A 26,734-nucleotide genomic window follows, 5' to 3' on the forward strand; every position below is an offset into this window, starting at 1 on the left:
TCAACGACCAGATATTATTATATTTCAGAAGCCCTTGATCTCATGGTATACAATGTCTCAATTACTACGGCGTCTCACACAGTTTTGTCCAGGCAGAAAAAGTTGCGCTCTACACTAAGACACATCGGCTACTGCGAACTACGAATATAATATGCTCACTATAAATGTAAACACTACATTAAAAAATGGCAATGGACAACCACCCGTTTGTAGCACGAAGCCACAAATAAATGGAAGGAAAGCTTGTTAGTTACTGAAATATTCATCCTGCTACCCGGATCAGGACGAATTTTTCGGGCACTAAGAAGCTTTCTATCGGCGAAATCCGTACGAATTTACTTATGGCTTCTTGCTTAAAACGGGTGGTTGTGAATTTTCCTTTCTTAGCCCCTCCGTCGCCTTGCGGAAATCTGCAAAACTCATTTGCAGCAATAAACACATCATTGTGATATACGGCAATGTATCATGCCTGAGAATAAGCTGGGTACAGTAAAGTTACATCTAAAGTTTGTCAATGTTGCTTGCAAATGAATCAGATGGAGTGGTTGGTAGTGGCGAATGAGCAGCAAAAAGATGTAGAAGGGCGTTAATATATTAGTAGGAAAGACGAAAAATAATCATGCTTGGCACAATAAGTGGCTTCGCCAGACAAGGATATCCTGGTGAAAAATACCGGTATGTTGCTTTTGACCATCTCAAGGAGGCTGTCCGTTTGATCGAGGCACATGACCACCTCAAAAAACTTTGTATTATTATAATTTTTACTGTATTGTGGATGTGTATAACACAGTACACCAAGCGACTACACCTCAGCAGTGGTATCTTAGTAAGGAGACATGAGCTTCAGACAAACATTTTATTATTTTGTAACAATGACTATATATCACAGACGCATGAAAGACTGGTTCTTCATAGCTGCATTCTTTCAGTTGTGTCTGACTTCCAAGAAGACGAGAATTTCTGGAACGAGAACAAAGGATATATATCAGCTGAATGAATTTCCTACCACATCGCTCACTAGGGAAAATGGAGCGGAACTTACACTTCTTCTTGCGGAGGAGGGTGGAGTAGCTCAGAGGAGAGCCAAGGCCATAGCCGTAGTTCAGGCCGTAGCCGAGGAGACCATGGCCGTAACCGTAGCTGCCAGCACCATAGCCGAGGGAGCCAACACCGTAGCCGTAGTAGGCTGGAACGGCGTGAGCAACGCCGTAGGTGGCGACGGCTGGGGCAGCGTGGGCAACACCGTAGGTGGCGACGGCTGGGGCAGCGTGGGCAACGGTGGCAACAGCTGGGGCAGCGTGGACAGCAGCGAAAGCTGGAGCAGCGTGGTGCACAGCGGTGACGGCTGGGGCAGCGGCGTAGGTGGCGACAGCTGGAGCAGCAGCGACAACTGGAGCGGACTGCACAACCTTGGTCACGGTTGGGGCAGCGTAGGTGGCAACGCGAGTGACGGCTGGGGCAGCAGCGTAGGTGACAGCTGGGGCGGCCTGAACAACCCTGGTGACAGCTGGGGCAGCAGCGTATGTGACGGCTGGGGCGGAGTGCACAACCTTGGTGACAGCTGGGGCAGCAGCGTAGGTGACGGCTGGGGCGGACTGAACAACCCTGGTGACAGCTGGGGCGGCAGCGTAGGTGACAGCTGGGGCAGCAGCAACGACCTGAGCGGACTGCTGGACAACCCTGGTGACAGCTGGGGCGGCAGCATAGGTGACAGCTGGGGCGGACTGAACAACCCTGGTGACGGCTGGGGCGGCAGCGTAGGTGGCGACAGCTGGAGCGGCGTGGACAGCAGTGACAGCTGGAGCAGCGTGGACAGCAGTCACGGCTGGAGCAGCGTGGTAGGTGGAGATGGTACGGGCAACAGCTGGGGCAGCGACGGCATAGCTGGCAGCTGGAGCAGCGTATCCGTATCCGTAGCCAGCACCGTAGCCGGTCAGGCCGGAGTAGCCAACACCGTGAGAAAGGCCGTAGTGGGAGAGACCAAGACCGCCGTAGCCGAGGCCAGAGTAGCCGAGGTTGCCGTAGCCAAGGCCGTAGCCGAGGTTACTGGCGAGGGTGTAGCCGCCAGCAAGGTGGCCGCCAGCAAGGTGTCCAGCGAAGGCGCTGGTGGCCAAGGCAAGGACGATGCAGGCACGCAGCTGAAAAGGTGAAAAGGTGAGGTATATTAGTGGCAGGGTAGAAAAATACTGATTCGCGGCGGGGGCAGCTTGTAATCACCTAGTAGTTACGTTCTGATTTCCGAAAAGCATGGCGCTGCAGTTTTAGGCTATGTTTAGCTGTAGATATATTGGAAGCACATTTATGAACATTTAAGAGGTTTGCTTCTTACACGTCATTCGGATGCGAGCTACTCTCCATTTATTTGGCTTTGGTCGTAAATATTATTCATAGTAGTAATGATGCATTCTTTAGCAACTACTCATAAATGATCGTAACTGCGTGGTTCTAGGTGACCGCCGGCTTAACTGAAGAGGGTACGATTTGATTACGAAAGGAGTGGAGTTTGTGGCGAAGCGATAATGTGGCCACTCATGTAACTCCTGCTTTTTAAAGCGGGGCGAAAATGGGAGATGCCTCGATCGCATGACTTTGTAATAGTACGGATTTCGCCGGTGGCTTACCATGGTGGTGTTCCTAATCCGTCGGAGGAGCAGAAGCTTCTGATTTCACCTGCTGACCAGCGCGCTTTTATACCTGATAGTTGGCTTCGAGAACAAGTTATAAACCGGCTTAAACAGTAGGGGAGGGAAACACAATGTACGTTTTGAGATTCATCAACACTCTCTCTGCTATCGCTGGCTGTCTTGCGCAACAATTGAAGTGCTTTAAGAATTGATGTTCTTCAATTTCCTTAATCTTGGTTTGTTATCTCTTTTTTTCCCACTGGAGCATCTCATTAACATCTCTCGTTTCTCAGTCCACCTGTTGCAACTCTCTCTGCTCCGGCGTGCTATATGTGATGGAACAAAACTGGCTGGTGATCGAGCGGTGCTCGATTACATATTCAGTCGCATTTGTTATGCGGAACACCGTCAGCCACATTCAGTACCAAACGTACAGACGCGTGCACGAGCGCGGCGTAACCGGATGTCGCCGACTTTACAGGAGAACAAAAACGGCAAGACCTGTTTCAGTTTTCATTATCGCTACCGTGCGCGCTGAAGGCACGATGAAAAATTAGTATGTGGATCGTCACGGTCAGGTATTTCAAGAGCATGGTGCGAGTTTCTATTAACGCCGGTTTCGCTTTCTGTCCACTCAAAAAAGCCCGTTTCATCCTCCAGAACGTATTACGGTTACGTTAATCCTGGCACAGCCAGCGGTGGTTAAGACGGATCGTGCCTTTGGTACTTGAAAAAAAAAAAAAAAAAACTAAGAGCCTTGTGAGTGTGCACATCACGTAGCTGTTCTGGACACCAACGACGTGGCAGCTGTATTGCAAACCGCTCTTTCCTCCCCCTCTCTCTCTCTGAGACGAAAGATTGGGGGAAAGAAGAGAACGTATGAGGGAAAGCAAGCTAAGGTCTTCATTTGTGGGACGTCATAGTGCTGCACTCGATAGCTTCTTTGACCAGATCGAGGGCAAGGTCGCTTTAATTTCATGTCGTCCTCATTTGGCTAATGCGATAAGTACTTCGGAAAATGTACATTCCGCCTCAACTAGTGCTACGCGAAGTTAGACCTAAAAAACATTCAGCCTCGTTGGAAGCAACCTAATAAAACCAACAGTCAATGCAGCCAAAGAAGGTTTAGGGAACATTATCTCTATTCTTTTACTGTAGTGTGGTAAATATGATTTAAGTGTAAAATATTAAAGCGGGCGAAGAGACAGCTCCCTCAAGTAAGGACCGAGCCTACAAGTTTCGGATAACGCGTCCGAGAGCCTCGAACGCGTTATCCGAAGGCTACATTCACAAGAAAATTATTTTTGAAGTGGTCGGTGCTTTACCTTGGAGGATGGAACACGAAATATATGTAACGTAAAACTGATCCTTCGTTCTACTGCCAGGAAAGCTTTCATTGCAGTGTACCAATACGGTATTGCGGAGATGAGTTCATGGTGCAGTCTGCTGAATCGCGTGACTAAAAGCGTAACTGAATGTGAAATTTTGCGTTAACGAGGAATGATAGAGAATATCCGATATGTATAGCGACCTGGCAAGTATTATCCCCGTACGCCATATTCCCTGAGACGTAGTTGAAAAACGGCCATGTCTTGGGCGGATCGGCAATATTTCACACGTTACTATTAAGGACAATAATTCGAACTGCCTCGTGATTTGTTGAGCGGCTAATAAAGAACAAATATAACTTCTCCAGGCTAACTAATTACCGTCCACATGGATAAATACATGACTGCAGATAGACGCACATATCCATGTCCATGCTGGTAGCCCCATAAGACACAGTAGATAGCAAGAACGACAGAAAGCTGATATACATGGTAGAAATTCTTTGTGGAAAAAAAAAGCAAGGCATGCAAACAAGGATCCAAGAGAAATGAACAAGACAACACAAGCACCGAGGAATAACATGGATAGGAGCTTGAGTACAAGAAATGAGGCGTCGCCCAACGGAACGTTGTACGAGTTGGCGAGATTCATCGCTTGAGTTCAAGTAAGCCGGGAAAACGCGAGAACGAGAGAAGAGAAATACGTAATTAAGGCGCAAACTTGAAGATACTTGAACTATGCCTTCAACAGTTGAACGTGGTAAGGCCCCGCTCGCATAGTCTTATTCGCTTGCCAGCCATCGATTCCGTGGTCACCTGAACCATGCCACGAGAAAAGTAACGGTGGCGGTTTGGAACTCTCCTAGAACTACGACATAATTCATCATATCGGCAATGAGTGCAGTAACCACTACGGGTCCGTACGGCAATACACGCAGCCAGACATGTTGTTCATATTGTCGACGACGTTGACAGTGATTAATTAGGCCGGTGCGCTTGGCAATTGGTGGGCCTTTCAATGACCCACACGTTGTGCAATTCAAGTGTTGTGACGCCTGGTTCAATTCCACCCTCTTGCCGTCCAAACCTCTTAACAAGACTCTTAGAACACCAGGACACCAGTATAGGCATTTTTCCGCGGCACTTTACATCGCTAGCATGTCTGTGCGGTAAAACACCTACTGACACGCAGGAGTCTTAGGTTCGAATTCCACTGTATCCGAAGATTTTTATTTATTTATTTATTTGAATCTATTTCGCTCTTCCGCTCACGGACAACATCGATGTTTAGTTCACAACCATCGACATCGATGCCGTCACCGATGCCAAAAACGAAATTTCTGCGAAACGACCTCTTCAACGCCATCACGCTGAAATGCCGACGCAGCACATTGATAGTAGCTCAGCGTACAATAACTGAACTTTTGAACGACATAATGTTGACATAGGTGGTAAGAATTCATCGTGGAAGAAACGGAGGCGTACAAACTGGGACACAAGAGAAGAAAATTGTAAACAAATTCACCTTTTGTCTGTTGCAGTTATCTTGCCTCGTGCCCATGTTTGCACGGTCTACTTGCTTCCATGAAGTATATATAGTAAGGTTTATGTATCTACACGTCTATGTCGCTAGTGCATATGTAGGTGACGGTCTTTCACACGAAGTTGAATTGGACCGGCCTTATGAAGTCTGGGTTCACAGGCAGCTACGCTATGTTCACGTAGACCGCAATATTATTGAGGCCAACAATGCGGTCACAGGTAGCATGAGTCAAATCGCGGCGCGCAGCCTTCGCAGCGTCACCTCTTTCCGGCGAGTCAACCCACAAAATGTGCTTGAACGAAACGCCGTTATAAGCGCTTGTTACGTTATGCAATTCACCATTCGGTGATGCTCAAAATAAGCACGAACTCTGCTAAACATCCAGCACAAAGGGATAATTAGCCATCAGACATGAAGAGTCACTGAGAAAGAAGCTGGAATTTATTAAAAAAACTCCATTGCTTCGCTAAAATAATTTGTGTGCGGGTATTCTCAGAGGTTAGGGGTGCAAGGCCGCTCTTGCTACGAATGGTGAGTGGCAGACTATGTGAAAAGACCTACAGAGGTTATGGCAGACGGGGTCAACCTCCTCCCCCTGAAGTATGGGCGAGGATATCTGAATCATGGAACTCGCAGGGGTTGTGATCTTTTTTCTACCGGTGAAAAATGCCTGCTAATTTCAAATCAAGGAGCTCCTAACCACAAAGGAAATTATGTTCAAAGTACATAAAAAGAACTTTGGTCGGGAACATGAGCCCCAAGGTGTTTTAATAGTCTACAGAGAATAACTGACTGAAAAGCTAACCAGCTTTCCCCAGTGTTCATTTTAAACGAATGGTTCAGAAGTCACCGCTGATGTTCTGTCGAGAATTTTCGATTTATTCTTTCGCGAGCGAAATTCCGTTTCGATCTTGGAAACTTGTAAATGTGTTCAAGCACAGGATTGCAGGTTAGGTGGTTTCACACTGGTACTCTGGCAGTACCGCTTATGCGACTTGGACAAGAGAGAACAGCAGGCATGGCACGCAGAGTCCATGCAAGTTTATTTTAATTTAAATATGTTAATTTCTCTCTGAGTGCCCGAGGGCATTACGTAAGGGTGGATGAGAAGACAGGCAAAACTTCACGTAGTTAGAGAAAGCCAAAAGAGACTTATTGTAGGGAGTTGCAGAATATACAACAAACAACCACACTATTAGGTCTACGGTGGTATGCATATGGAAAAAGAGAACTCTTGGTCAATTGACCTAGACGAAACATTCTGTTGCCTGTAATGATTAGTAATGTAGTGGGAATAAAAATTCGGCAGATCCCTTGCCTTATGGCAATCGGTTTCATGCGAAGCAGTCAGCGAGTTGTTCTATCCTGCATTTTGTGGCTTTGAGCCAAGCGTTCTGAGATTGATGGACCTATTTTTGTAAGTATAATAGTTGTGTGCACATCGCGGACTTACCAGACACGTCGACAACATTCGCGTTAAACTTATGGTCTGACGTAGCATCAGCATTAACGTTAGAGCACATGCCTCAGTATTATCGACAACGAAGGACGCTTTATAGGACGACGATGTGAATATCATACGTAACTTTCTGCTATCAATGTTACGTCAGCCAAAGATGCATGCGGAAGTCGCCCAGGCGTCGTGTGCTACCTTTTCTTGTTTTCCTCCTCTCCCTGTTCTATATATTTTCGGGCAGGAATTAAAAGTACGGATTGTGCCTGCAGACGCTGTCTGATTCGCTTCCGCATGCACGGGAGCTTAGCTCGGCTATAGTGGCGACGAGGGTGCAACTGAAACAAGAGAAGGATCCTGCAGGACCTGACAACCGCTCAAAACAACACCTAGGATTGCCCTGGCTAGAATTTCGTGCAAGTACAGGAACGTGCCAGAGCCATCGGGGTTGTCTCCATAAAAATTGATTTTGAGGTACAAGCTGCAGACGAGACTATACATGTGTTTTCCACCAGGAACCAGACAGCACATCGGCGGAAGCCCACCGACTATACTACCTGTAGTTTCGCCCCAGGCGATACAGTCTACGTCCGAAACTACGGAGTCCAGGACAAGTGGACGGCTGGTAAACTAAAGTGTACCACGGGTGCCCGGCTGGTGGCTGTTCAGACGAATGAAGGTGTGATTTGCAGACCCACACATCAACTGCGCAAGCGTTCTTCCGACACATCCGGGACCCCATCCGTCGAACCACCGGAAGACCCGATGCCCACAGAGGAAAGGGTGCCAGAGTCCTGTGCCGCGTCGGACGGAGCTCCGCCCCAGCCGCGGCGTTCTGCTCGTATGAAGCCGGTACAGCGCTACGGTTAATAAGGAGAAAGGACTACTCTCAATGTTACGGCAGCCGAATCTGCATGCGGCAGCCGCCCATGCGCCGTGTGCTACCTTTTGTTCTGCTCCTCCTCTCCCTTTCCTACATATTTTTGAGACGGGAATAAAATACGGATTATGCCTGGAGAAGCTGTTTGATTCACTTCCGGATGTACGGGTGCGTCGCTCGGCTCGGCTACACTTTCGTTAACGTATTCCTCCAGGGTCGAGTAACGCTTGAACATAGACGGTTTCGCCAGCGCTTGCCGTTCTCTGGCAACATTGTGCGTTCACCGGAAACTCACTCTATAAAACTTCCTGTTTACCTTGTTTTAGTGTGGCTTTAGCCTGCATTGCTGGCGGTTGCTGTTTGTGTTTCGATGTTTTCTGCGGATAGAATTATTGCGATGAAGCGCTCGCGACTCGGGCACTGATGTGTGGTGCTAGGATGTGGCCTGTGATCCGGAACGAATATGCTATCGCAACTCAAAACGTTCTGTTTCCGGACATGTAGGCATAAATGCGCCTGGACTGCAGCGATCAGGCGAGAAAACTGGATTCCCACAAAAATCGCAAATATTTGTTCTGCCCACTTCATTATAAGAAGTAAAGTTGAACGCGTGCTCTAACGACACAGAGGCGATGCTCAGACGTTAGTCGAAGGTCCCCATTTACGAGGGAACGTCGGACGCCGTCGTCTTCCACACATGGCAGATAACTACGCTGGTATCTGAAGTTGATAGCAAAATGGGAAAGCTGGCCAAAGTCGAAAATCCATCGTAAAGGTGTTTCTTATATAGTTGGAGCCTAATCAGTGATGTGTTCGAAGCAATACTCGAGACAGCAAAGGATGTACGTCGCGGTGCCCATGTTTTGTTGCCAAATGCAGTGCTGCCGTTGCATTCGCTTTTAATGAGATAGACGACTGCGAGTGGGTTCGCATCGATGCAAGCAAATGACTCATCGCCTGTCATGTTGCTGCCAATGGGCATTGTCGCTCTCTGAATAATTTATCTTTAGGTGTTAGCGCGGACTATAGATGTTGGTGTTTTAGCTTGAAAGTTTGATAATGAATAGTGTACTCGTGAGTAAACCGTAGTTGTTCGCGTGACTCAACTGCACCTGACGTCATCACATAATGAGCACGTTTTATATTATCTCAGTCACACCGAACATTTTGGATCGCGATCAATGCCGATCAGCGCCAGTCCATATCAAAAGTACCCGGTGTGACGGAGGCGCGGTAAAAAACTTTTTATCACGATGTTGTGTGCCCAGACCACACTACATAAATATGTCCGCGACTGGAGCTTTTAGCTCCACTCGAAAAGCTGAATTGCACAACTTTCCTATCCAGCGGATCAGGCAACTGTTCTCACCACTGCAGTTTCTGCGTGTACTTCTAACGTGCGATGCCGTCGAGGCATCGCTCTAAACACATCTGCAGGAATGCGCTATGAATAATAGAGCAACAAAGTCAAACACACCAGGCAAACACCATTGGGATCGTTGAAAAAGTATCAACAGAAGTGCCGCACCGGAAGTCTTCCTCGGCAGACCACTCGGCGCATTCCAGTTTGTTTACAAAAGCGAAACCGTCTGTAGCATGCCGAGTAATTGAAATACAAATGGAATCTTTATTGTACTGCTATAAAAGCGGAGCCAACACTGGAACCTCAATTCGCGTTAACCTGACATGACGCCCGCATCGTAGGTGTACATATGTAGTGTTTATTGCTTTGTTATAAAATTAGATAGCCAGCACTACAACCCCACTGGACGTTGCACCGACATTAAGCCTTCATAGGGTGTTTTTCCAAAGCAGTTCCTAGACCTAGCGTGGCTTCGTGGTAGAATACCTGACTGCCATGAAGAATGGTTGGGTCCGATTCCTCCTGGGATCCTAATTTTTTACAGCGAAAGCTGTTATGAGATCATTTCACCGGCCGTTTTTGGCGCCGTAGTTGTCCGCCGCCGCCGCCGCCGCCGCCGGTGTCCGTAACCAGTATCGCTCGGAATAAGAAAAAAAACTAAATAAGAAAAAAATTCCAGGATGGAATGAGGTTCGAACCTGGGTCCTCTGCGTGGGAGCCCAGTATTCAACCTCTGAGCCACGCCAGTGCTTGAAACTGCTTTGCTAAAAGGTGCTATACAGGCTTCATGTCGGGAAGGAACCACATTAGCGTATGCAATGTAGCGTGGTAGAAGAGTAAAATAAGCACCAAGCGTAGCACAACGCGAATTCTGTAACCAGGCGTCACACAATGCGAATTACGCAACGACCAGGTTGTTGAATGCTTCCAACCCATTACAAAGGACCCTGCCATAATTCTTCATCATCAGGCACAGCATCAACAAAGTGCGCATAATGCCTTACATGGGTTTAGCAGGTACCAACGCTCTCCGTAGAATGACAAAAAATGGCAGAGTGCCTGCTGGCCTACTTCTCAAAAATTACAATTATTTATAGCGTAGTGGGTTCCTCGCAAGTGCACTTGGATTGGTTGCCAAGGAAGCCCATAAGCGCATGATACACTTCCTCTGGGTCTCAGTAAAATTACAATGATTTATAGCGTAGTGGGTTCCTCGCAAGGGCACTTGTATTGGTTGCCAAGGAAGCCCATAAGCGTATGATCCATTTCCTCGGGGTCTCAGTAAAGTTCTTCGCTCCCCCCCCCGTCTCTTTCCCACGTCAACGTATGTTATACAGCATGACGGGAGAGGGAAATAGCCACCGGGCGTCACCCAATGCAAATTACATAACTGGTGGGCCGTTTAAAGATTCCAACCCATTACAAAGGGCTGAGCCATAATTCTTCATCGTCATCAGTCGTTGCGTGAACAAAGTGGACATAGTGCCTTGCAGACGTGTAGCTCGTGCCTCGCTTCTCCGCAGAATGACGAATAATGGCTTAGTAGGTGCTTCCAAACTTCACAAAAATTGTGATTTATGGCGTAGTGGGTACCTTTCTAGTGTACTTGTATTGTAGCCCCAAGAGAGCTTAACGGGCTCTAGAAACGCCGCTCTTCCAGCTTTCGCTGTGACTGTGCTGCGGTTTTAGCGCAGGCCTGGCGTTTTTGTTTTTTCTTTGTATTCGCCGTGTCAACGCTGCCGGTGTCGGTTTTTCTTAAGGCTCTCGCACTTAAATTACCGATGTCTGTTCTCGCCGTTCCACGGTCGATATAAACTGTCACTCACCTATGGCGCATATCGGCATACCGCGCCACGTGCTGAACGGGTATGTGGCACACGTGTCTGGAGATAAGGGTTTGATGAAGTACACGAGAGAACTTTCATGTTATTCATGTAATGATCAGACATTCATATTTGTGAAACCCTCTCACCCTACCATCCCAATTCTAGTCTACAGCAAGTTAAGGAGGCGATCACGAGACCACGCAAACGTAGGCGGATAGATAGATAGATAGATAGATAGATAGATAGATAGATAGATAGATAGATAGATAGATAGATAGATAGATAGATAGATAGATAGATAGATAGATAGATAGATAGATAGATAGATAGATAGATAGATAGATAGATAGATAGATAGATAGATAGATACGCTCAAAGTGTCTTGGGTTCGCTAATTCTTCGCATTCAATAGTTGATACTGGAGCACGATTCATCACTTTATCGAGTGGGAAGAGTATAACGCTATATTGTTGGCTCTTCTTAGAGTATTTTACGGTTGTTCGTGCATGAGAGTGTGTGCCCATGAAGTCAATTTCAAAGCGCTGTTTTCTTGTTTATGTTTTTTTTACTTGGGGCGGGGGAGAACTGAAATCATGGACGTGCTGTGACCGTTTATATGCCTTACTGCTTGGCTGGAATTAAAGCTAGAAAATGATTGACAGTGATTTAAGTAGGTCATATAATTTTGAACGATGGAAACGACACATCAAGTGTGAGGCGAGCAAGTAGACCGAGTTATTGTTTCAGTGACGAAACTGACGTAGGACCAGTTTTGTGGGCGCAGTAATTGTGACGAGCCACTTATTCTTCAGCACATGTCCGCGTCCTCTATGCGCAGCGTGGGAAAGCGTACATTGATTCATCGAAAAAAGCCAAAAATCTCCTTGCTGAAGAGTTCTTCAAAACGATGCCAGGCAAGCGCCAACATTTCGCATGGAACGTATTTGAGACTGCTGCATTCGGTACGCACAATTGAAGCCTCTACACTGCCTACTGTGATGCGAGGCGAACTCTTTCATACACACCATTGTGTCGTGTTGTATTGTGAGGTCACCCTTTGAGTGCAAGTGTATGACTCCTTGTTTTCTCATACTATTTAAAAAGCATATACATTTACCGTTCTTTACAAGAAGTGTAAAGATATATCCAGTACGTTTTTGCATATGCTGTAAAGAAATCGGAATGGGTTTTTAACGGGTGACTAGACACTGGATGCGGGGAAGTCGAGTGGAATGAAATATCAGAGGTTCAGGAATATACATAAATGAACAGTGCAAGCTATGTTCCGTTCTCATATCGACCAATTACTAATGAACGTGCGCGATACAAAAACAATAATCTTAGCGTAATTGAAACCGCTACAGGCCGTCCGCAATGATGGAGTACATTACCAAAATACCATAAGCCTTTCAAGTAACAGCTAAACTAGTATGACCATAAGGCCTTTGTCTACGTGAACGTTGCCAGTTCTTTGTCACTATATTTTCAATTCGTATGCTGTTGCCGCGAAACCTTGCCCCCGATGCTAATTGAATGGAATGTTGCTTGTGTCGATTCAGTGATGAGCTATTAAAAGTAACGCATAGATGGTGCAACAAGTTTATTGTCCCGTCAGATCCAGAATTCGTGACCGGAGACTTCAATGCTATTTCGCCATCCTTCTGTACAATGGCTTCCGTGGAACGGTATGGACGAGGACAATTTCTGCAAGAAAAAAACATAAGCGGCATTAATTGTGAGAACTTCGGTAATCAAAGCGCGTAGTCGACAATTATATACGAGAATGGAAAGAAATGGGGCACTTACACTTCTTCTTGCGCAGAAGGGTGGCATAGCTCAGAGGAGAGCCAAGACCATAGCCGTAGTTCAAGCCGTAGCCAAGAAGACCGTGGCCATAACCGTAGTGACCGGCACCATAGCCAAGGGAGCCAACACCATAGCCGTAGTACACTGGGGCAGCATGGGCAACGCCATAGGTAGCGACAGCTGGGGCAGCGTGGGCAACACCGTAGGCAGCGACGGCTGGGGCAGCGTGGGCAACGCTGTAGGTTGCGACAGCTGGAGCAGCGTGCACGGCAGCGACAGCTGGAGCGGCGTGGACGGCGGTGACGGCTGGGGCAGCATGGACGGCAGCGACAGCTGGAGCAGCTTGGACAGTGGTCACGGCTGGGGCAGCGGCGTAAGTGGCGACAGCTGGGGCAGCAGCGACCAGTGGAGCGGACTGGACCACCTTGGTGACAGCTGGGGCGGCAGCGTAGGTGACAGCTGGGGCAGCGGCGACAACTGGAGCGGACTGGACCACGCTGGTGACAGCTGGAGCAGCGGCATAGGTGGCGACAGCTGGGGCAGCGTGCACAGCAGTCACGGCTGGAGCAGCGTGTACAGCGGTCACGGCTGGGGCGGTGTGCACAGCGGTGACGGCTGGGGAGGCATGGTAGGTGGAGACGGTACCGGTGACGGCTGGAGCAGCGACAGCATAGCTGGCGGCTGGCGCGTAGCCGTACCCGTAGCCGACGCCGTAGCCGGTGAGGCCGGAATATCCAACACCGTGGGAAAGGCCGTAGTGGGAGAGACCAAGACCGCCATAACCGAGACCGGAGTAACCGAGGTTCCCGTAGCCAAGGCCGTAGCCGAGGTTACTGGCGAGGGTGTAGCCGCCAGCAAGGTGGCCAACGTGACCAGCAAGGGCGCTGGTGGCCAAGGCGAGGACAATGCAGGTACGCAGCTAAAAGAGAAAAAAGGGACTTCGGTATTTAAAAGGAGTACAGCTATATAACAAATGAACAGTACTCCGTGTACGTAGATTTTTATGATCAGTTCTTCATCATTAAACTTGTGCCATATTCTCACTTGTTGATTTCAAGAACACTTAGCAGGACAGCGCCAAAGATACGAATAAGCAATACCACTTTTCCTTGTCCGCGCTTTATGGCGCTACCCTGCTTACTGTTCTAGAATGCACCAATTTACCGAAACAAGCGTTACTACATCATCTTTCTAGTCCCCTGAGCTTTTTATGTGTTACCAAAGCGGACATGGAGTCAAGGTCACCTGCATAATTCGTTTATTCGTTTATCAGTACCTCAAACGTCGAGGGGCAATGCATGAGGGGTGGGCAAGAAAACATGATAGATAAAAAGAAAGCAAAAAAGCAAAAACAGCATCAACAATAACAAAAAAATAAAAAAAAACAGCAGTAGATCACATTTACAAGGATAAAATATGGCTTTTTACTGCAGTTTTAAATTGGGCAAACTGAGATCACATGGCGGCGACAAAAAATTGACAAACCCTAAGATTCGACAAAAAAATTGCTCTCGTCCTGTGTACCACTCTTCTTTTTTTTTTTTTTTTTTATTCAAGTACCCTAAAGGCCTGGGTAGGCATTACATAGGGGAGTTATAACACAATAAAGCTGTTACAATTACAGTGTACAAATTGAATAACAAATACAAATATATATAAATATGCACATACGCTATACATATGTAGAGATTATTACTTAACAGAACAGAGATGCTACGTGGAGAAAATAAAGAAAGTACTACTAAAAAGAAACAAAAAGAAAAGAACAGGACAACAAAAACTCTAAGGAAAATTTTCGCAGGGTTCAAAACAACAAAAGGATGCAAAGAAAGGATAATTCCCGTTCATTGAAATTCCGCGTACAAAGAACAACGACAACAAGTACAACAAAACAGATATGCACAAGAACAATATTAACTTTCATTAAAATAACTTTTAAGTTTATTCATGAAATCTTCATGATTTTTTTTGTCAGCGTCTTTTGTCGCTGCCCTGCTAAGCGTTCTATCATGCACTAATTGGCCCAAAGAAAATCGTTCTTGACTTCAGTTATTGCACGCCTCGCATATTATGCATCTGCTGCAAAATGCAACTTGGCATTTTCGCTTTCGTTTGCCAAATATGAAAACGTGTACCGTGAATTTATTTTATTACTCAATGCTAAGAAGATCACTTCCCAATGCATTCTCAGCCAACAAAATATGACATTATAATGCAGGATTTTTTTAAGGAACTTGCGGATGTTCTTTCGCGGGGAATCCGTTTGAGGTTTGCAAGCGGAAGCAAGCAGTTAATGAGAGACTTACCATGGTGGTGGTCCTGGTGTGTTAGAGGAGCAGAAGCTTCTGATCTAGGTCGGCGGCGAATGGTCTTATATACCTGGTCCTTGGCTTGAAGATGTCACAAACCAGCCTTAATGTCCGTGGAGGGGCATATCAAGGCTATTTTTGTTTCTTCGTAAAATTCTACCGACCGCCCATGAACTCCATCGGCATGCCTCACGTCCCTTATTTTTCTGGCGCTCTAATGTGGCGAAATTGTGGTTCTTTTATTAATGTTTCATCCTGTTCTTGCGCTCGCTTAAAAGACGTGATCAAAGCAAGGACATTGATGAAATTGTGTTAGATTGAATATTCAGCTGGGACTGCCACGGCGAATACCATAATGAGTAGTGAAAGCGAAACGTGGCGACACGTTCACAAGCTCTGGAAAACCGGATACCTCTCAAAACTGCGGTAAAACCAACACGTTCAACGTTGACATTTCTTTTGTTTCACGTGCTTCGACAAGGTCGTGGGGAGACTAGTATTGGAACCGGTACTTCACAGCACTTTTATAGCCTCTTGCGAGAAGCACATATGGGCGGAGCAAGGTTACCTTAGTTCCTTTACGTACGAACGAAAACGGCCTTGTGGAACATGTAGGACACTTGCTTATGGACGTTTAAGTACAATAAACATGCTTAAAGGGTACTGACACAAAATTTCGCGGCCGAGATAACCTAAGGAATAGATTCCAGTGCACATGCGTATATCATCTGCAAAATACCAACAGCGAATATAGCACGGAAGTTATTTTAAATTAATTTTGAAGTTTGCGTGAGCGATCGACATCTTCGCGGTACTGGTACCCTCAGAGGGGACCCTTGGGGACCCCCTACTTCCCTCACGTGGCCACGCTGCGAGAAGTTATGGTGACGTCATAGCCGCCATGTTTTTTTGCCGCGTTCGCTTTAGCAGCCTACTTCTCGGCAGCTGCTCGCGAACCACGCGGAAATGCGTCACAGTTCTCTGTGCTGACGTGATCAAGCGGTGCACCCGCTAGGTGGTGATAGTTGCATCCTGAGGCTTGTCGTTTTTGAAACCGAAACTGACAGTGGTCGGTAATAAGGAGCCTGTAAATATGTATCTGAATCGCGCTGCCGCAAATGATGTACCGTGTTATGACTAAAAGGCCCCCAGCAACACATTGCAGCTGAAAAACGCGAGACCAAAATTTTTGTGCCAGTGCCCCTTTAAGTTTATTGCAATTGAACTGCAATGTATAGGAAGCACATAACAAAACACAAGCCACGATATGTGCATACGTCTGAAACACGCCATACCACAATGAAAATCATCTTATTTACTTTGTCAGGGAGCTGTCGCAATATTTTCCCACGGGTATCCAACTTCACTGGTTTGAAAGAAAATGGAAGGCAAGCTGACAAAATAAACACCATGCTGTTGCATGCGTCAAGCTTCGCTTATCAAGTGAGCACGCTTCTCATTAGAGCGCTGTGTGACGACGCACATATCAAGAACCATCTGCAGTCTTTACAATAGTCAGCCGAATGGCTGGGGACCGACGCTCTGATTCATGAAGCGTGCCGCCTCAACTAACCGTTTATACATCGGCCGGTTTGTTCAATCTAAATACTCCCAACATGTAAATGGTTTTTACAGCGAAAGCTGTTATGAGATCATTTCAACGGCTGTTTTTGGAGCCGTAGTTGTCCGCCACCGCGGCCGCCGCCGCCGCCACCGCCGCCGCCGGTGTCCGTAACCACTATCGCACGAAATAAGAAAAAAAAGGAAATAAGAAAAAATACCAGGATGCAACGAGGTGAGAACCTGGGCCCTATGCGTGGGAGCCCAGTGTTCTACCTCAGGGCCATGCCGGTGCTTGAAACTGCGTTGCAAAAAGACCCTATACAGGCCAACGTTTCTAGAACCAGGTTAGTTTCGCAGCTCCCCATAAACGCGTGCTCTCCGAAGTGGACGCGACGGCCGACGCAGAACTAGCGGCGCTGCAGTTCCATCTTGCATCGTGCCTCATGCGTCGTCTGCTACAACACCCATATAACCAATCGTCGCTGCAGCTTTCGAGGGCCGTGACAGCCGAGATTTCGACATTTAAACGTTTTCAATAACATCGACTGTTTTAAAAAGCGATCATTTCACAAGCTATGCTCCACAGACATAAAAAGATAATCAAACGCGACCCCTAATAATGGCACAATCTCACACGTCTAGCTGTCCTCTCGCACGAATATTCCATTGCCGTCAACTTGTGTTTAGCCGCCACAGTGAAACGGTGGTTACGGTGCTTGGCTGCTGACCCGAAGGTTGCGGGATCGATCACGACTACGGTGGTCGAAATTCGTCTACGAAGGCGAAAATGACACTGGCTCATGTAGTTAGATTTTTCATCCTAAGCAAGTCGTAAAACAGAGGACCGTTTGTGACGTGCCGTTGTGGCCGTCGGTTTCTACGGGTTCCGAGGCGGCGTAAGAAAGACGACCGAACACACTGGAGACCAGGAAGGGACTGCTAGACCTTTTTCTTTATTCTTCGAAGCTGCCCGAGTGCGCGCGAGCAAGGCGCCGATCTTCGTTTTCTTCGCGCGAAAGCGCGAGACACCCACCGAACGTCGCCTGCTATCGCTCGTGATACCGTTCTTAATTTTCGGGCGAGTTAATTCCAATTTCTTGAGAAAGGCGTACAACCCTAACTACGGTTGATCAAGGTACCTGATTTGTGTTCGCTGAGCTCGGTTAGGCGATTGTAGAGACGTTAGCCTTCATGATTTTGGTGGGTTAGGCGTTCAGAAGACATTTCTTGCAAGTCCCTGCTCTAATTCGGAGAAGTGATGACCGGTGCTCGTTTCCGAGCCGCTCGTGCAACACGCGCATCAAGATGGCATTCTTCAGCTTTGCCCCGTTCACATACGCTAAATCGAAAGAACTGCTTCCCAAGCGATCACCATTCGCAAACAATCACGCACGGAGTATGAAGAAAGCGAACACAGAGAAACGCGCAACGCGCCGCGAGCGGCTACTCCTCGCGCGTCTGAGATCGCTGCGGCAGGTGCGTCGCCTCCGCGATTAGTTTCGGCAACGCGCCTTTGAGAGCAACGGTGCGTTGCTGTATCCGATCCCGGGGGCCACGGTAAGTGAAGCAAAATGGAACAGCAGCGCTGTAAGTTCACGCGTCGGCCGCGCATGCCGGCACGCGAGCGGAGTTGCGAAACTGTATTGGTTCTAAAAACGTTGATACAGGCTTCATGTCGGGAAGGAACCACATTAACATATGCAATGTAGTGTGGTAGAAGAGCAAAATAACAACCAGGCGTCACACAAACGCGAATTCTGTAACCGGGCGTCACACAATGCAAATTGCGCAACGAGTGCGTTGTTGAGTGCTTCCAACCCATTACAAAGGCCTCTACGATAATTCTTCATCGTCATTAGCCACAGCATCAACATAGGGCACATAATGGCTTACAGGTGTTTAGCGAGTACCAGGGTTCTCCGCAGACTGACGGAAAATTGCATAGTGGCTGCTTCCCTACTTCACAAAAATTATGATGATTTATAGCGTAGTGGGTTCCTGGCAAGTGCACTTCTATTGGTTGCCAAGGAAGCCCATAAGGCTCCCATGCTCCATTTCCTCAGGTTCTTTATAAAGTTAATTCCTTCTCTTTCTCGGTCTCCGTTTCTCCGGTTAACGTATGTTATAAAGCGTGGTGGGTCAGTTAAATAACGACCGGGCGTCACACAATATGAATTACGTAACTAGTGGGTTGTTTAAAGCTTCCAATCCATTACATAGGGCTCAGTCATAATTCTTCATCGTCATCAACCACCGCAATAACAAAGTGCACATAATGCCTCACAGATGGTACCTCGCTTCTCCGCAGAATAACAAATAATGTCGTGGTGGGTGCTTCCCAACTTCCCAAAAATTATGATTTAGGGCGTAGTGGGTACGTTGCTAATGTACTTGTATTAGTAGCCACGAGAGTTTATAACGGGCTCTAGAAAGGACGCTCTTCCAGTTTTCGCTGCGACTGTGCTGCGCTTTCCGCGCAGTCCTGGCGTTTTTTATTTTTTTTTTGTAATGTAATGGCACATCCACATTCAACAATACGCTTTGCATGTTTTTTATAGGGGCTTGTTTTTTAGGAAGTTCACTGTTGGTCTCACGACAAAGAGCAAAGAGGTTGCCGCAGGCGCAGAACTTTAGTTTTACGCCTATTTTGCCATTTACCCGAGCCTGCGCAACAAGTCATTCACATAGGTGATAATGGCCGTGCTAGAATACGACCTGCTTGGTTGAGTACAAATGTGTATTTTATTGACCCCTCGATGATATTAAGAGATCATGTGCAATAAATGACAGCAGGCCCTTCGATGCCTGCGTGCTTAAGTTGGTGCACTTGACTCCTTAACATTCCACTCTTTGTGGCGCAGACGAAAAGTTTCTCATTTGTTTAGCTCACAACTTGCTATTTTTGCCATGGGTTCGCATGTTCTGGAAAAAAAGTTTATCATCGGTTTATAAGTGGTAGTGTATGAGGTGCTACTGCATGCGAGCTACTTGATGTCGTTTACTCTGCGTTGTATTTTGCTTATATCCGCTGTATGTGTGGTTGTTGTTGCGTTACAATCACGCTGGAACTCAAGTCAGGCTTAATAAAAGCAGTCCTTCAATCCTTTTACTGGTCATGAAGCTTCGCCGTAACTCTATGGGGGAGCTTTGTGCGCTGCAAGTGGGGGCCGCGGCGCGGCGCTGCGTCCAGTCTGTTGGCATCGGGCAGACGGCAGCGAAGGCAGCTGCCGCTGTCAGTGCAAAATATATTGGCGAGTCAGCATGCAGTTTTCACCTTGTGTCCTGTATTGTGCCCAGTGTGTTATGCGTGAGGGTCGGAAGAGGTGCCGCGTACCTGCTGCGTACCCTGGATTCGATCAGGATACAAGGGCAATGACGAAACAAGACGAGAAACCGGTGGCTTCACATTTCACTCCCCGCATGTGTCTGTCTCTATAAAGCACTTCGATGAGAATGACATTGTTCGCGTGCACCAATGGCTAGTCGGAGGTGGTGTTGTGACGTCGCAGCGCCATGTTCCAAAACTCTAGCGGACGCTGCGCCGAGGATTTTCGACGGCCTCCCAGCGTACTTGTCTAGCGCGAAAACGTCCAGAGCTCGCCCGCCTACACAACAAAAGCGTAAGAGATACACACAAGGTATGTGCTGTGCATGTGTATCAGAGCGAACATCTGAACTAAATAAAAATATTTCGTTCCGAAAGCCGGTATCATAAGGTTTGATTTTGGTGAAGCAATAAATAATTCCTAACCGTCGTACAAAACAAGTCTGGTTCTGACACGCTAACTGTAGATGTAGACCTCTGACACGCTAACTGATGAAGACCGCGACGCTTACGAATGCAAGAAACAAAGAAAAATTATTTAGTGGAAGTCTCAACTGAAGAGCGGAATAAACTAACAGGGTCACTTAAGAATTCGCCTTGCACTAATCGAAGAGTTAAGGCCATCTTCTTCTTTTTCTTCAGTCGATGTGTTGATCCTGCCCGGCCCCCTTCGAAAGCTGTGTGCACCTAAGGTGATTTTGCACTGCCTCCACAATAGGAGGCATTGCAAGGTTTCTGCACCTCGCCTGTTCTTGCACTGCGTCCGTGATCGGCCCAACGATCACGGAGGCAATGCAAAGCCACAATGTCATGTGATGACTTTATCGTGTCACGCCACGTTACGTGACGTCATGATGCAATCACAAATTTTGGCGATCTGTGATGTCATCCCGTGATGATTTTTTGCATTACTCGTGTTGACGCCCACAACACGGGGCGACGCTGGCGCCGACGGTCAATTTTCGCGTTTGATGAAGCATCTAAGGCTTCCGTCTTAACAGCTGTGAAGAAGCACTGCGAAAACTACGCCGTATTGCATGAGCGATCGAACTTTAAACGCGGCACGGCGCCGTAGCCGTAGTGATAAACCAACGCAAAAGAAAACACAAAACCAGGGAAAAGCCGTATAAAGTATTCCTTGGTGCTCCTCAGTTGCTAAATTCAAAGCACTGATTCATTCAAACTGACTGTTGGTTCGATAAATACGAAGCTAGTTTAAGATATCTTCGTATAGAATCACCAGGTTTATAGACTGAAAGATTTGATATGCGCGTTCAAGAGTTGAAGCCACTGTACTTGGGCGACGCATTATGATCCGCCAGAGCCCTTGAAGGACTCTGGATCATCCGCAGATATCCACTAGATGCTTTAAGAAAACGGCAGAAACATGATTTTACAGCGCTAGTATATCGCACAGCGGAGGCATCATGCGGTTGTCGCCGACGAATTTCGTGCTTCAAGGGCCATTCGACGCTAAACTGCACTGTATTAGAGCTTCCCCGAATGTACCTGAAGGCAATATCGCTCTGAAGATATAATCAGCGTTGACGGGTATATTCAATCAAGTTTTCCGGTTCCGATGCGTGCTGTAGAACTGCAGCGCCGACTCCGCACCGATGCCCCAACACGGGCGAGGGCGCCCTTAGCGGCTGCTCCTGTCCCTATATCAAATTTTTGCAGAAGCTTCATGACCAGTAAAAGTATTGAAGGAATCTGATAAAAGCATTCAGCAGTGTGACACAGGACGAGGCAGAGAGGACAGGACGAAGAGCTCACAACCGAACGCTTTATGCCCGGAAGCGGCATAGTATAAAGGCATCGGGAATGCTAAATGCAAGGCTAGAAAGCGAAGAAAAAATGAATGGACGTTGGCGTCCGAAAGAGTCCAAATTATTTTCTTTAAAGGGAGGGACTGATAGCTCGCGCATAAGTACGCTCTTGCCAATCTGCTGAAGGTTTCGGAAATCTCCCGCCTACGATGTTCTCGACAATTTTTTTATTTATTTATTTATTTATTTATTTATTTATTTATTTATTTATTTATTTATTTGATACTGCTTGCCTGTTTCCCAAGCCTTTAGCAGGAGTGGATAGGTTTCACGTACTGTAAAAATTTCCTAAACAATAAAAGAGATCACTTACAAACAAAGCAACGGAAAAGGTCGACAGGTGTGTCAAATACGGCACTACATATAACAATATAACTTGTAGTGCCAAACCTTCGGTACATCAACATATACGGTGACGCTTTTACACAATGCATCGCTCAGCTGTTGCAATGTGTGAAAAAAATCACAGCATATCCACGGAGTGAATGATGATGAGTGGGCGAAGCTGCGGAGGTCCATCGGTAAACCGTGAATCTTCCGTGAATTCTGCCCAGTGCATCATCACCGACGTGAGATCGGGCGCGTCTATACTAAAGGTTCGATGAGTTATGACGACTTGCAGCTCACTTTAATTTTACATGTACGCTGTGAATTTTCATTGTTTAGAAAACCATTGCTTTAGAAAACATCTGGCGTCTTTCGTTAAGCAGCTGGCGTCTTTTCGTTTTGCTTTAGAAACATCTGGCGTTCTTTAGTTTTGCTTTTAGAAAACACCTGGCGTCTTTCGTTGGTTTATTTCATCACTCAACGGCGTTTTGAACAAAAATTTTATTGTTTAATCACGCACAGGAGAAATCTCACCAGGCACTACCTTGGAGGTAAACAATGGCTGCTAATGGGAATGAGACACAGAAGAAGTCGGCTTTTAGCTAACACTTACACTTCTACTTCTACTAACGTTTCCTACTGGAACATGCCAATGGCTGCTAATGGGGAATGAGAGACACAAGAATTCGGCTTTTAGTTAACGCGCACGCTGCGAATTTTTTTATTGTTCAACAACGCACAGGAAAAATCTCCCACCGGCACCACCTTGGAGGTCAAGATCTGGTACTAGCGTTACGACTGGTTACGCACTACTACGACTACGAAGGACGAACGGGTGCCGCCTTAAGGAGCTTCGCCCCTAAAAAAGATGGTTAATCGCTCTGTTATATGAATCGGTATAACACGAATGTGAAACGTGTCGTCACAGAAGTAGTTCATTGCTTTAGTGCATTGCTATATCAGAGCTTGTATAATGTATATTGTTGTTTGACAGATGTAGCACCGCCTGATGTGGACGCACTCACGTTGACGCCTAGTGGCACGTCTCCGTACCGACGAATAACGCCCATGATCACGATTTAACCTTTGCGGTAGCTGAAGTTCTTAACATATACCTAGACACCGCATATGGGGGTGAATCCTGTGTAAATATGGCATCAACAAGCACATAATCAGCACTGACATAATAAGCACTTTGCACTCCTCCAAAGCGTCGTGAAACGCGAAGACAAACGCTACGCGCGTTGTGTCTTCACACTAGCCTGGCAGTTAATCTTCACAGGGCGAGCGGGCAACGCGGTGCGACAGCCCGTAGATCTGTTTTTCGATATGGATGGATGCTATGAGCGAGGCTCCACGGCGCCGGCGTTTAACCACCTCGCGGTGTGTTAAACGAAATTACACTTCTATTGGAAACGCGCCGAATGGGACAGTCACAGCAACGGCGCGTTTTTTAGATGCGAAGCATCTTATAGCGGAGTTCAAACCGGTGGTGGTGGTGGTGTGCGGCGTGACCACCCTTACTGAGCATGCGCAAGCCCTCACCACACACCTCCTCACCACTCCCCCTCTCCCATTTCACCCTCTCCCCTCCCCTCTCCACCCTTCCTCTGAAACGCGGGCTAGACATGCCAAAATTTTCTCCTGCGCAACGCCACGATGAGCGCCAGCGCATGCGCGTCCCCTTCCCCTCTCCTCTCCATGCTGCCCCCCTCTCGCGCGCCTGTCGACCGCGTTCCCTGCTCGCCCTGTGAGAATTAACGGCCAGACTAGAGGAAAGACACGACGCGCGTAGCGTTCCTCTTCGCGTTCCACGATGCGAGGTCGGTAGCATGCCCAACGAACGCCAACGGAACGCGATAGCGCAAGTGCCCTGGCTTCGCATCGCCTCATGGTCCCCTTTAGCGAGAAATGGTGTAATTTTTTGTTTTGTTTTTCGAGCCTGGCGGCACACATTTCACCACCCCGTTATAAAGGGGACGCTCATAGCACCCACCCATCCATCCATGCAAGAGCACTGTGAGAGGAAAGTGTCAAAGACAAAAGGGCGCGTTCATGTAGACTCTGTTATGTGTTGCCGGTGCTCAGTGGGCTAAAAGCCCGCCAGCCAATGTCGCGGACCGAGAGGTCACGGGATCGACTTCTTTCAATGGAACTTTTTCGTATAGTTTTTTTGTCTTTGCCATTTGATGGCGTTCATTTTGCTGACGTATCTTCGTGAAGGAAATACGTCATGAACATCTTGGTGGACCCCTGCATGAAACACTTTCTTGTTAAAAAAATGAAAGCACCTGTTAAGTGCGTGAGACATATCAGCGCGATGCACAGTATCACACAATATAAATGAAAGAAAAAAAAGATCGAATAATAAAAAGCACGAAATACGGGTGACGCTTTCATGGCACATTGCTACACCATTTGCGATATTACATATCAACAAGATGCGCATTATCAGAGAATATACTTAAAAAATCACAGCATATCCACGTGGTGAATGATGATGAGTGGGGCCATGGCCTCCGAGATTAGCCGGCGGCGCGCCGTTGCTACGGCCGTTCCATTCGCACGCAGAGCGCGTAATCGGAGAAAGCGGGTTAACGACTCCCGCCACCGCACCGCGGCGCACGCTCCCCATGGCCCGCTTCCCCCAACCATGGCCTCCGAGATTAGCCGGCGGTGCGCCGAGGCCATGCCCCGACGCAGGCACGCGCGGAGGGCGAAAGTTCGGCAATCGCAGCCTCTGTGCGACGCGTAATAGAAAATTGCAACCCACATATGCGCCGACTAAAGGAAAAATGTCGCTTACTGGTGCTATTGCCTCTTCAATTCTGACGCATACTTAGGACTGCGGGGAGAGGCACATCGCCACAAGACCGTTCGCTGATGCCATACGTTACGTTTTGCTACGCGCTGGTAATTTTCTCTCGGGGACGGTTTGTAGCAAAAAAACACACACACGGAATAGACATGAGCGGTGATCGGTCGCCTCGCGTGTTGTACTGTGAGGCGACCGGTGAGTGAGGGACATGAGGCGACCTTAATACAGTGTTCTGGGTATAGCTGTGCATAACAGCCTGCAATGTATATGGTTTTTGACATTATGTATGGAATTGAGGTGAATGTAGCAACCTCTTTAGTGTGCGTGCTGGACAAGCAAGAAAGGTGTTTGATGCACCAAAGCCACAGCCAGGCACGTAGGCAAGGGGGGGGGGGGAGCGGCGGGCACGCGCCCCCCCGAAATTCGTCCAGCCTTCTATATTTTCGGGCAACATTTTCTTCTTTTTGCCATGGAAAGACTTTCTTTCGAACAATTACGCCTCGCCCCCCCCCCCCCGAAAAAAAATCCTGGCTACGTGCCTGGCCACAGTCTGGATGGGGGAGGGGGTGGGGGGCAGACGAAATCACTCGAGGATACAAGACACTTTATTTACAAACACAAGAGGCAGAGCTTTGATTTTCAGCCTATACAAAAACAAACACAACTGAAACGATGAGGCGATGAGAAGCCGGAGCACTTGCACGATCGCGTTCAGTTGGCGTTCGTTGGGCATGCTACCGACCTCGCGTCGTGGAACGCGAAGGGGAACGCTACGTGCGTCTTGTCTTCCCTCTAGCCTGGCCGTTAATTCTCACAGGGCGAGCGGGGAACGCGGTCGACAGGCGTGCGAGATGGCGCAGGGTAAGAGAGGAGGGAGAGGGGGAGGGGACGCGCATGCGCTGGCGCTCATCGCGGCGTTGTGCAGGAGAGGATTTCGGCATGTCTAGCCCGCGTTTCAGAGGAAGGGTGGAGAGGGGTAGGTGAGAGGGGAAGTGGAGAAGGGTAGGGGAGGGAGGGAGGGGAGAGGAAAGGGGACAGGGGGAAGGGGACAGGGTCAGTAGAGAGGGAAAGGGGAGATGGTGAGTGGAGAGGAGGCGTGTGGAGAGGGTATGCGCATGCTCAGTGAGGGTGGTCACGCCGCACAACACCAGCACCACCACTACCACCACCGGATTGAACTCCGCTATAAGATGCTTCGCATCTAAAATGCATACCTACGTGTTGTCATATTTCGCGACAACTTGGAAAACGCCGTTCGGCAAGCTCGCATTCAACCTAGATGAAATATTCCGCGGTAGCAGCCTCTGTTGCCCAAATCGGCTTTTAAACGGCCACTAAAGTTCCATGCAAGAGCAAGGAGTAACTTTTTAATAACGTACCTGAACGTCTTTGTAGCTGCAGCAAGGTGTGGATGCACGTTTACTGCGTGCTATGTGCCAACACGGTTGTTGTTGTGACTGAAATCGCACGCTGTGCCAAGCAGACGAGCCAAACGAGCGCCGCACGAGCCTTGGGGAAACATCGCCATCTCGCGGCGCCTTCAGGAGGCGACAAAATTACGCTTCTCCGCTGGGCAACGCGCCGAATGGGACGGCCGTAGCAACGGCGCGCCGCCGGCTAATCTCACGAAGCAAACTCGCGCTGCAACACGGCGATGGCATTGGCGCGAGCGTGGTCCTTCTTGATGGAAGATATTGTGACTAGATTGTGCGAGATTCACAATCTGTTGCACACACCGCA

At 47.9% G+C, this 26,734-nt stretch overlaps 1 protein-coding gene across 1 annotated transcript in view; it reads right to left on the reverse strand.

Annotated features, from left to right (window-relative positions):
* LOC119390292 (calphotin) overlaps positions 1 to 26,734 on the reverse strand; it is an 806,323-nt gene that overhangs the window by 19,158 nt on the left and 760,431 nt on the right. The window contains exons 13-14 of the mRNA XM_049415248.1: positions 1,708 to 1,761; positions 888 to 1,632 (exon numbers count right to left, since the gene is read on the reverse strand). Coding sequence (XP_049271205.1) covers positions 888 to 1,632; positions 1,708 to 1,761 — 799 coding nt within the window. The remainder of the gene's footprint in view (positions 1 to 887; positions 1,633 to 1,707; positions 1,762 to 26,734) is intronic.

This window comes from Rhipicephalus sanguineus, chromosome 4 (genome assembly GCF_013339695.2).
Source record: "Rhipicephalus sanguineus isolate Rsan-2018 chromosome 4, BIME_Rsan_1.4, whole genome shotgun sequence".
NCBI lineage: Eukaryota > Metazoa > Arthropoda > Arachnida > Ixodida > Ixodidae > Rhipicephalus > Rhipicephalus sanguineus.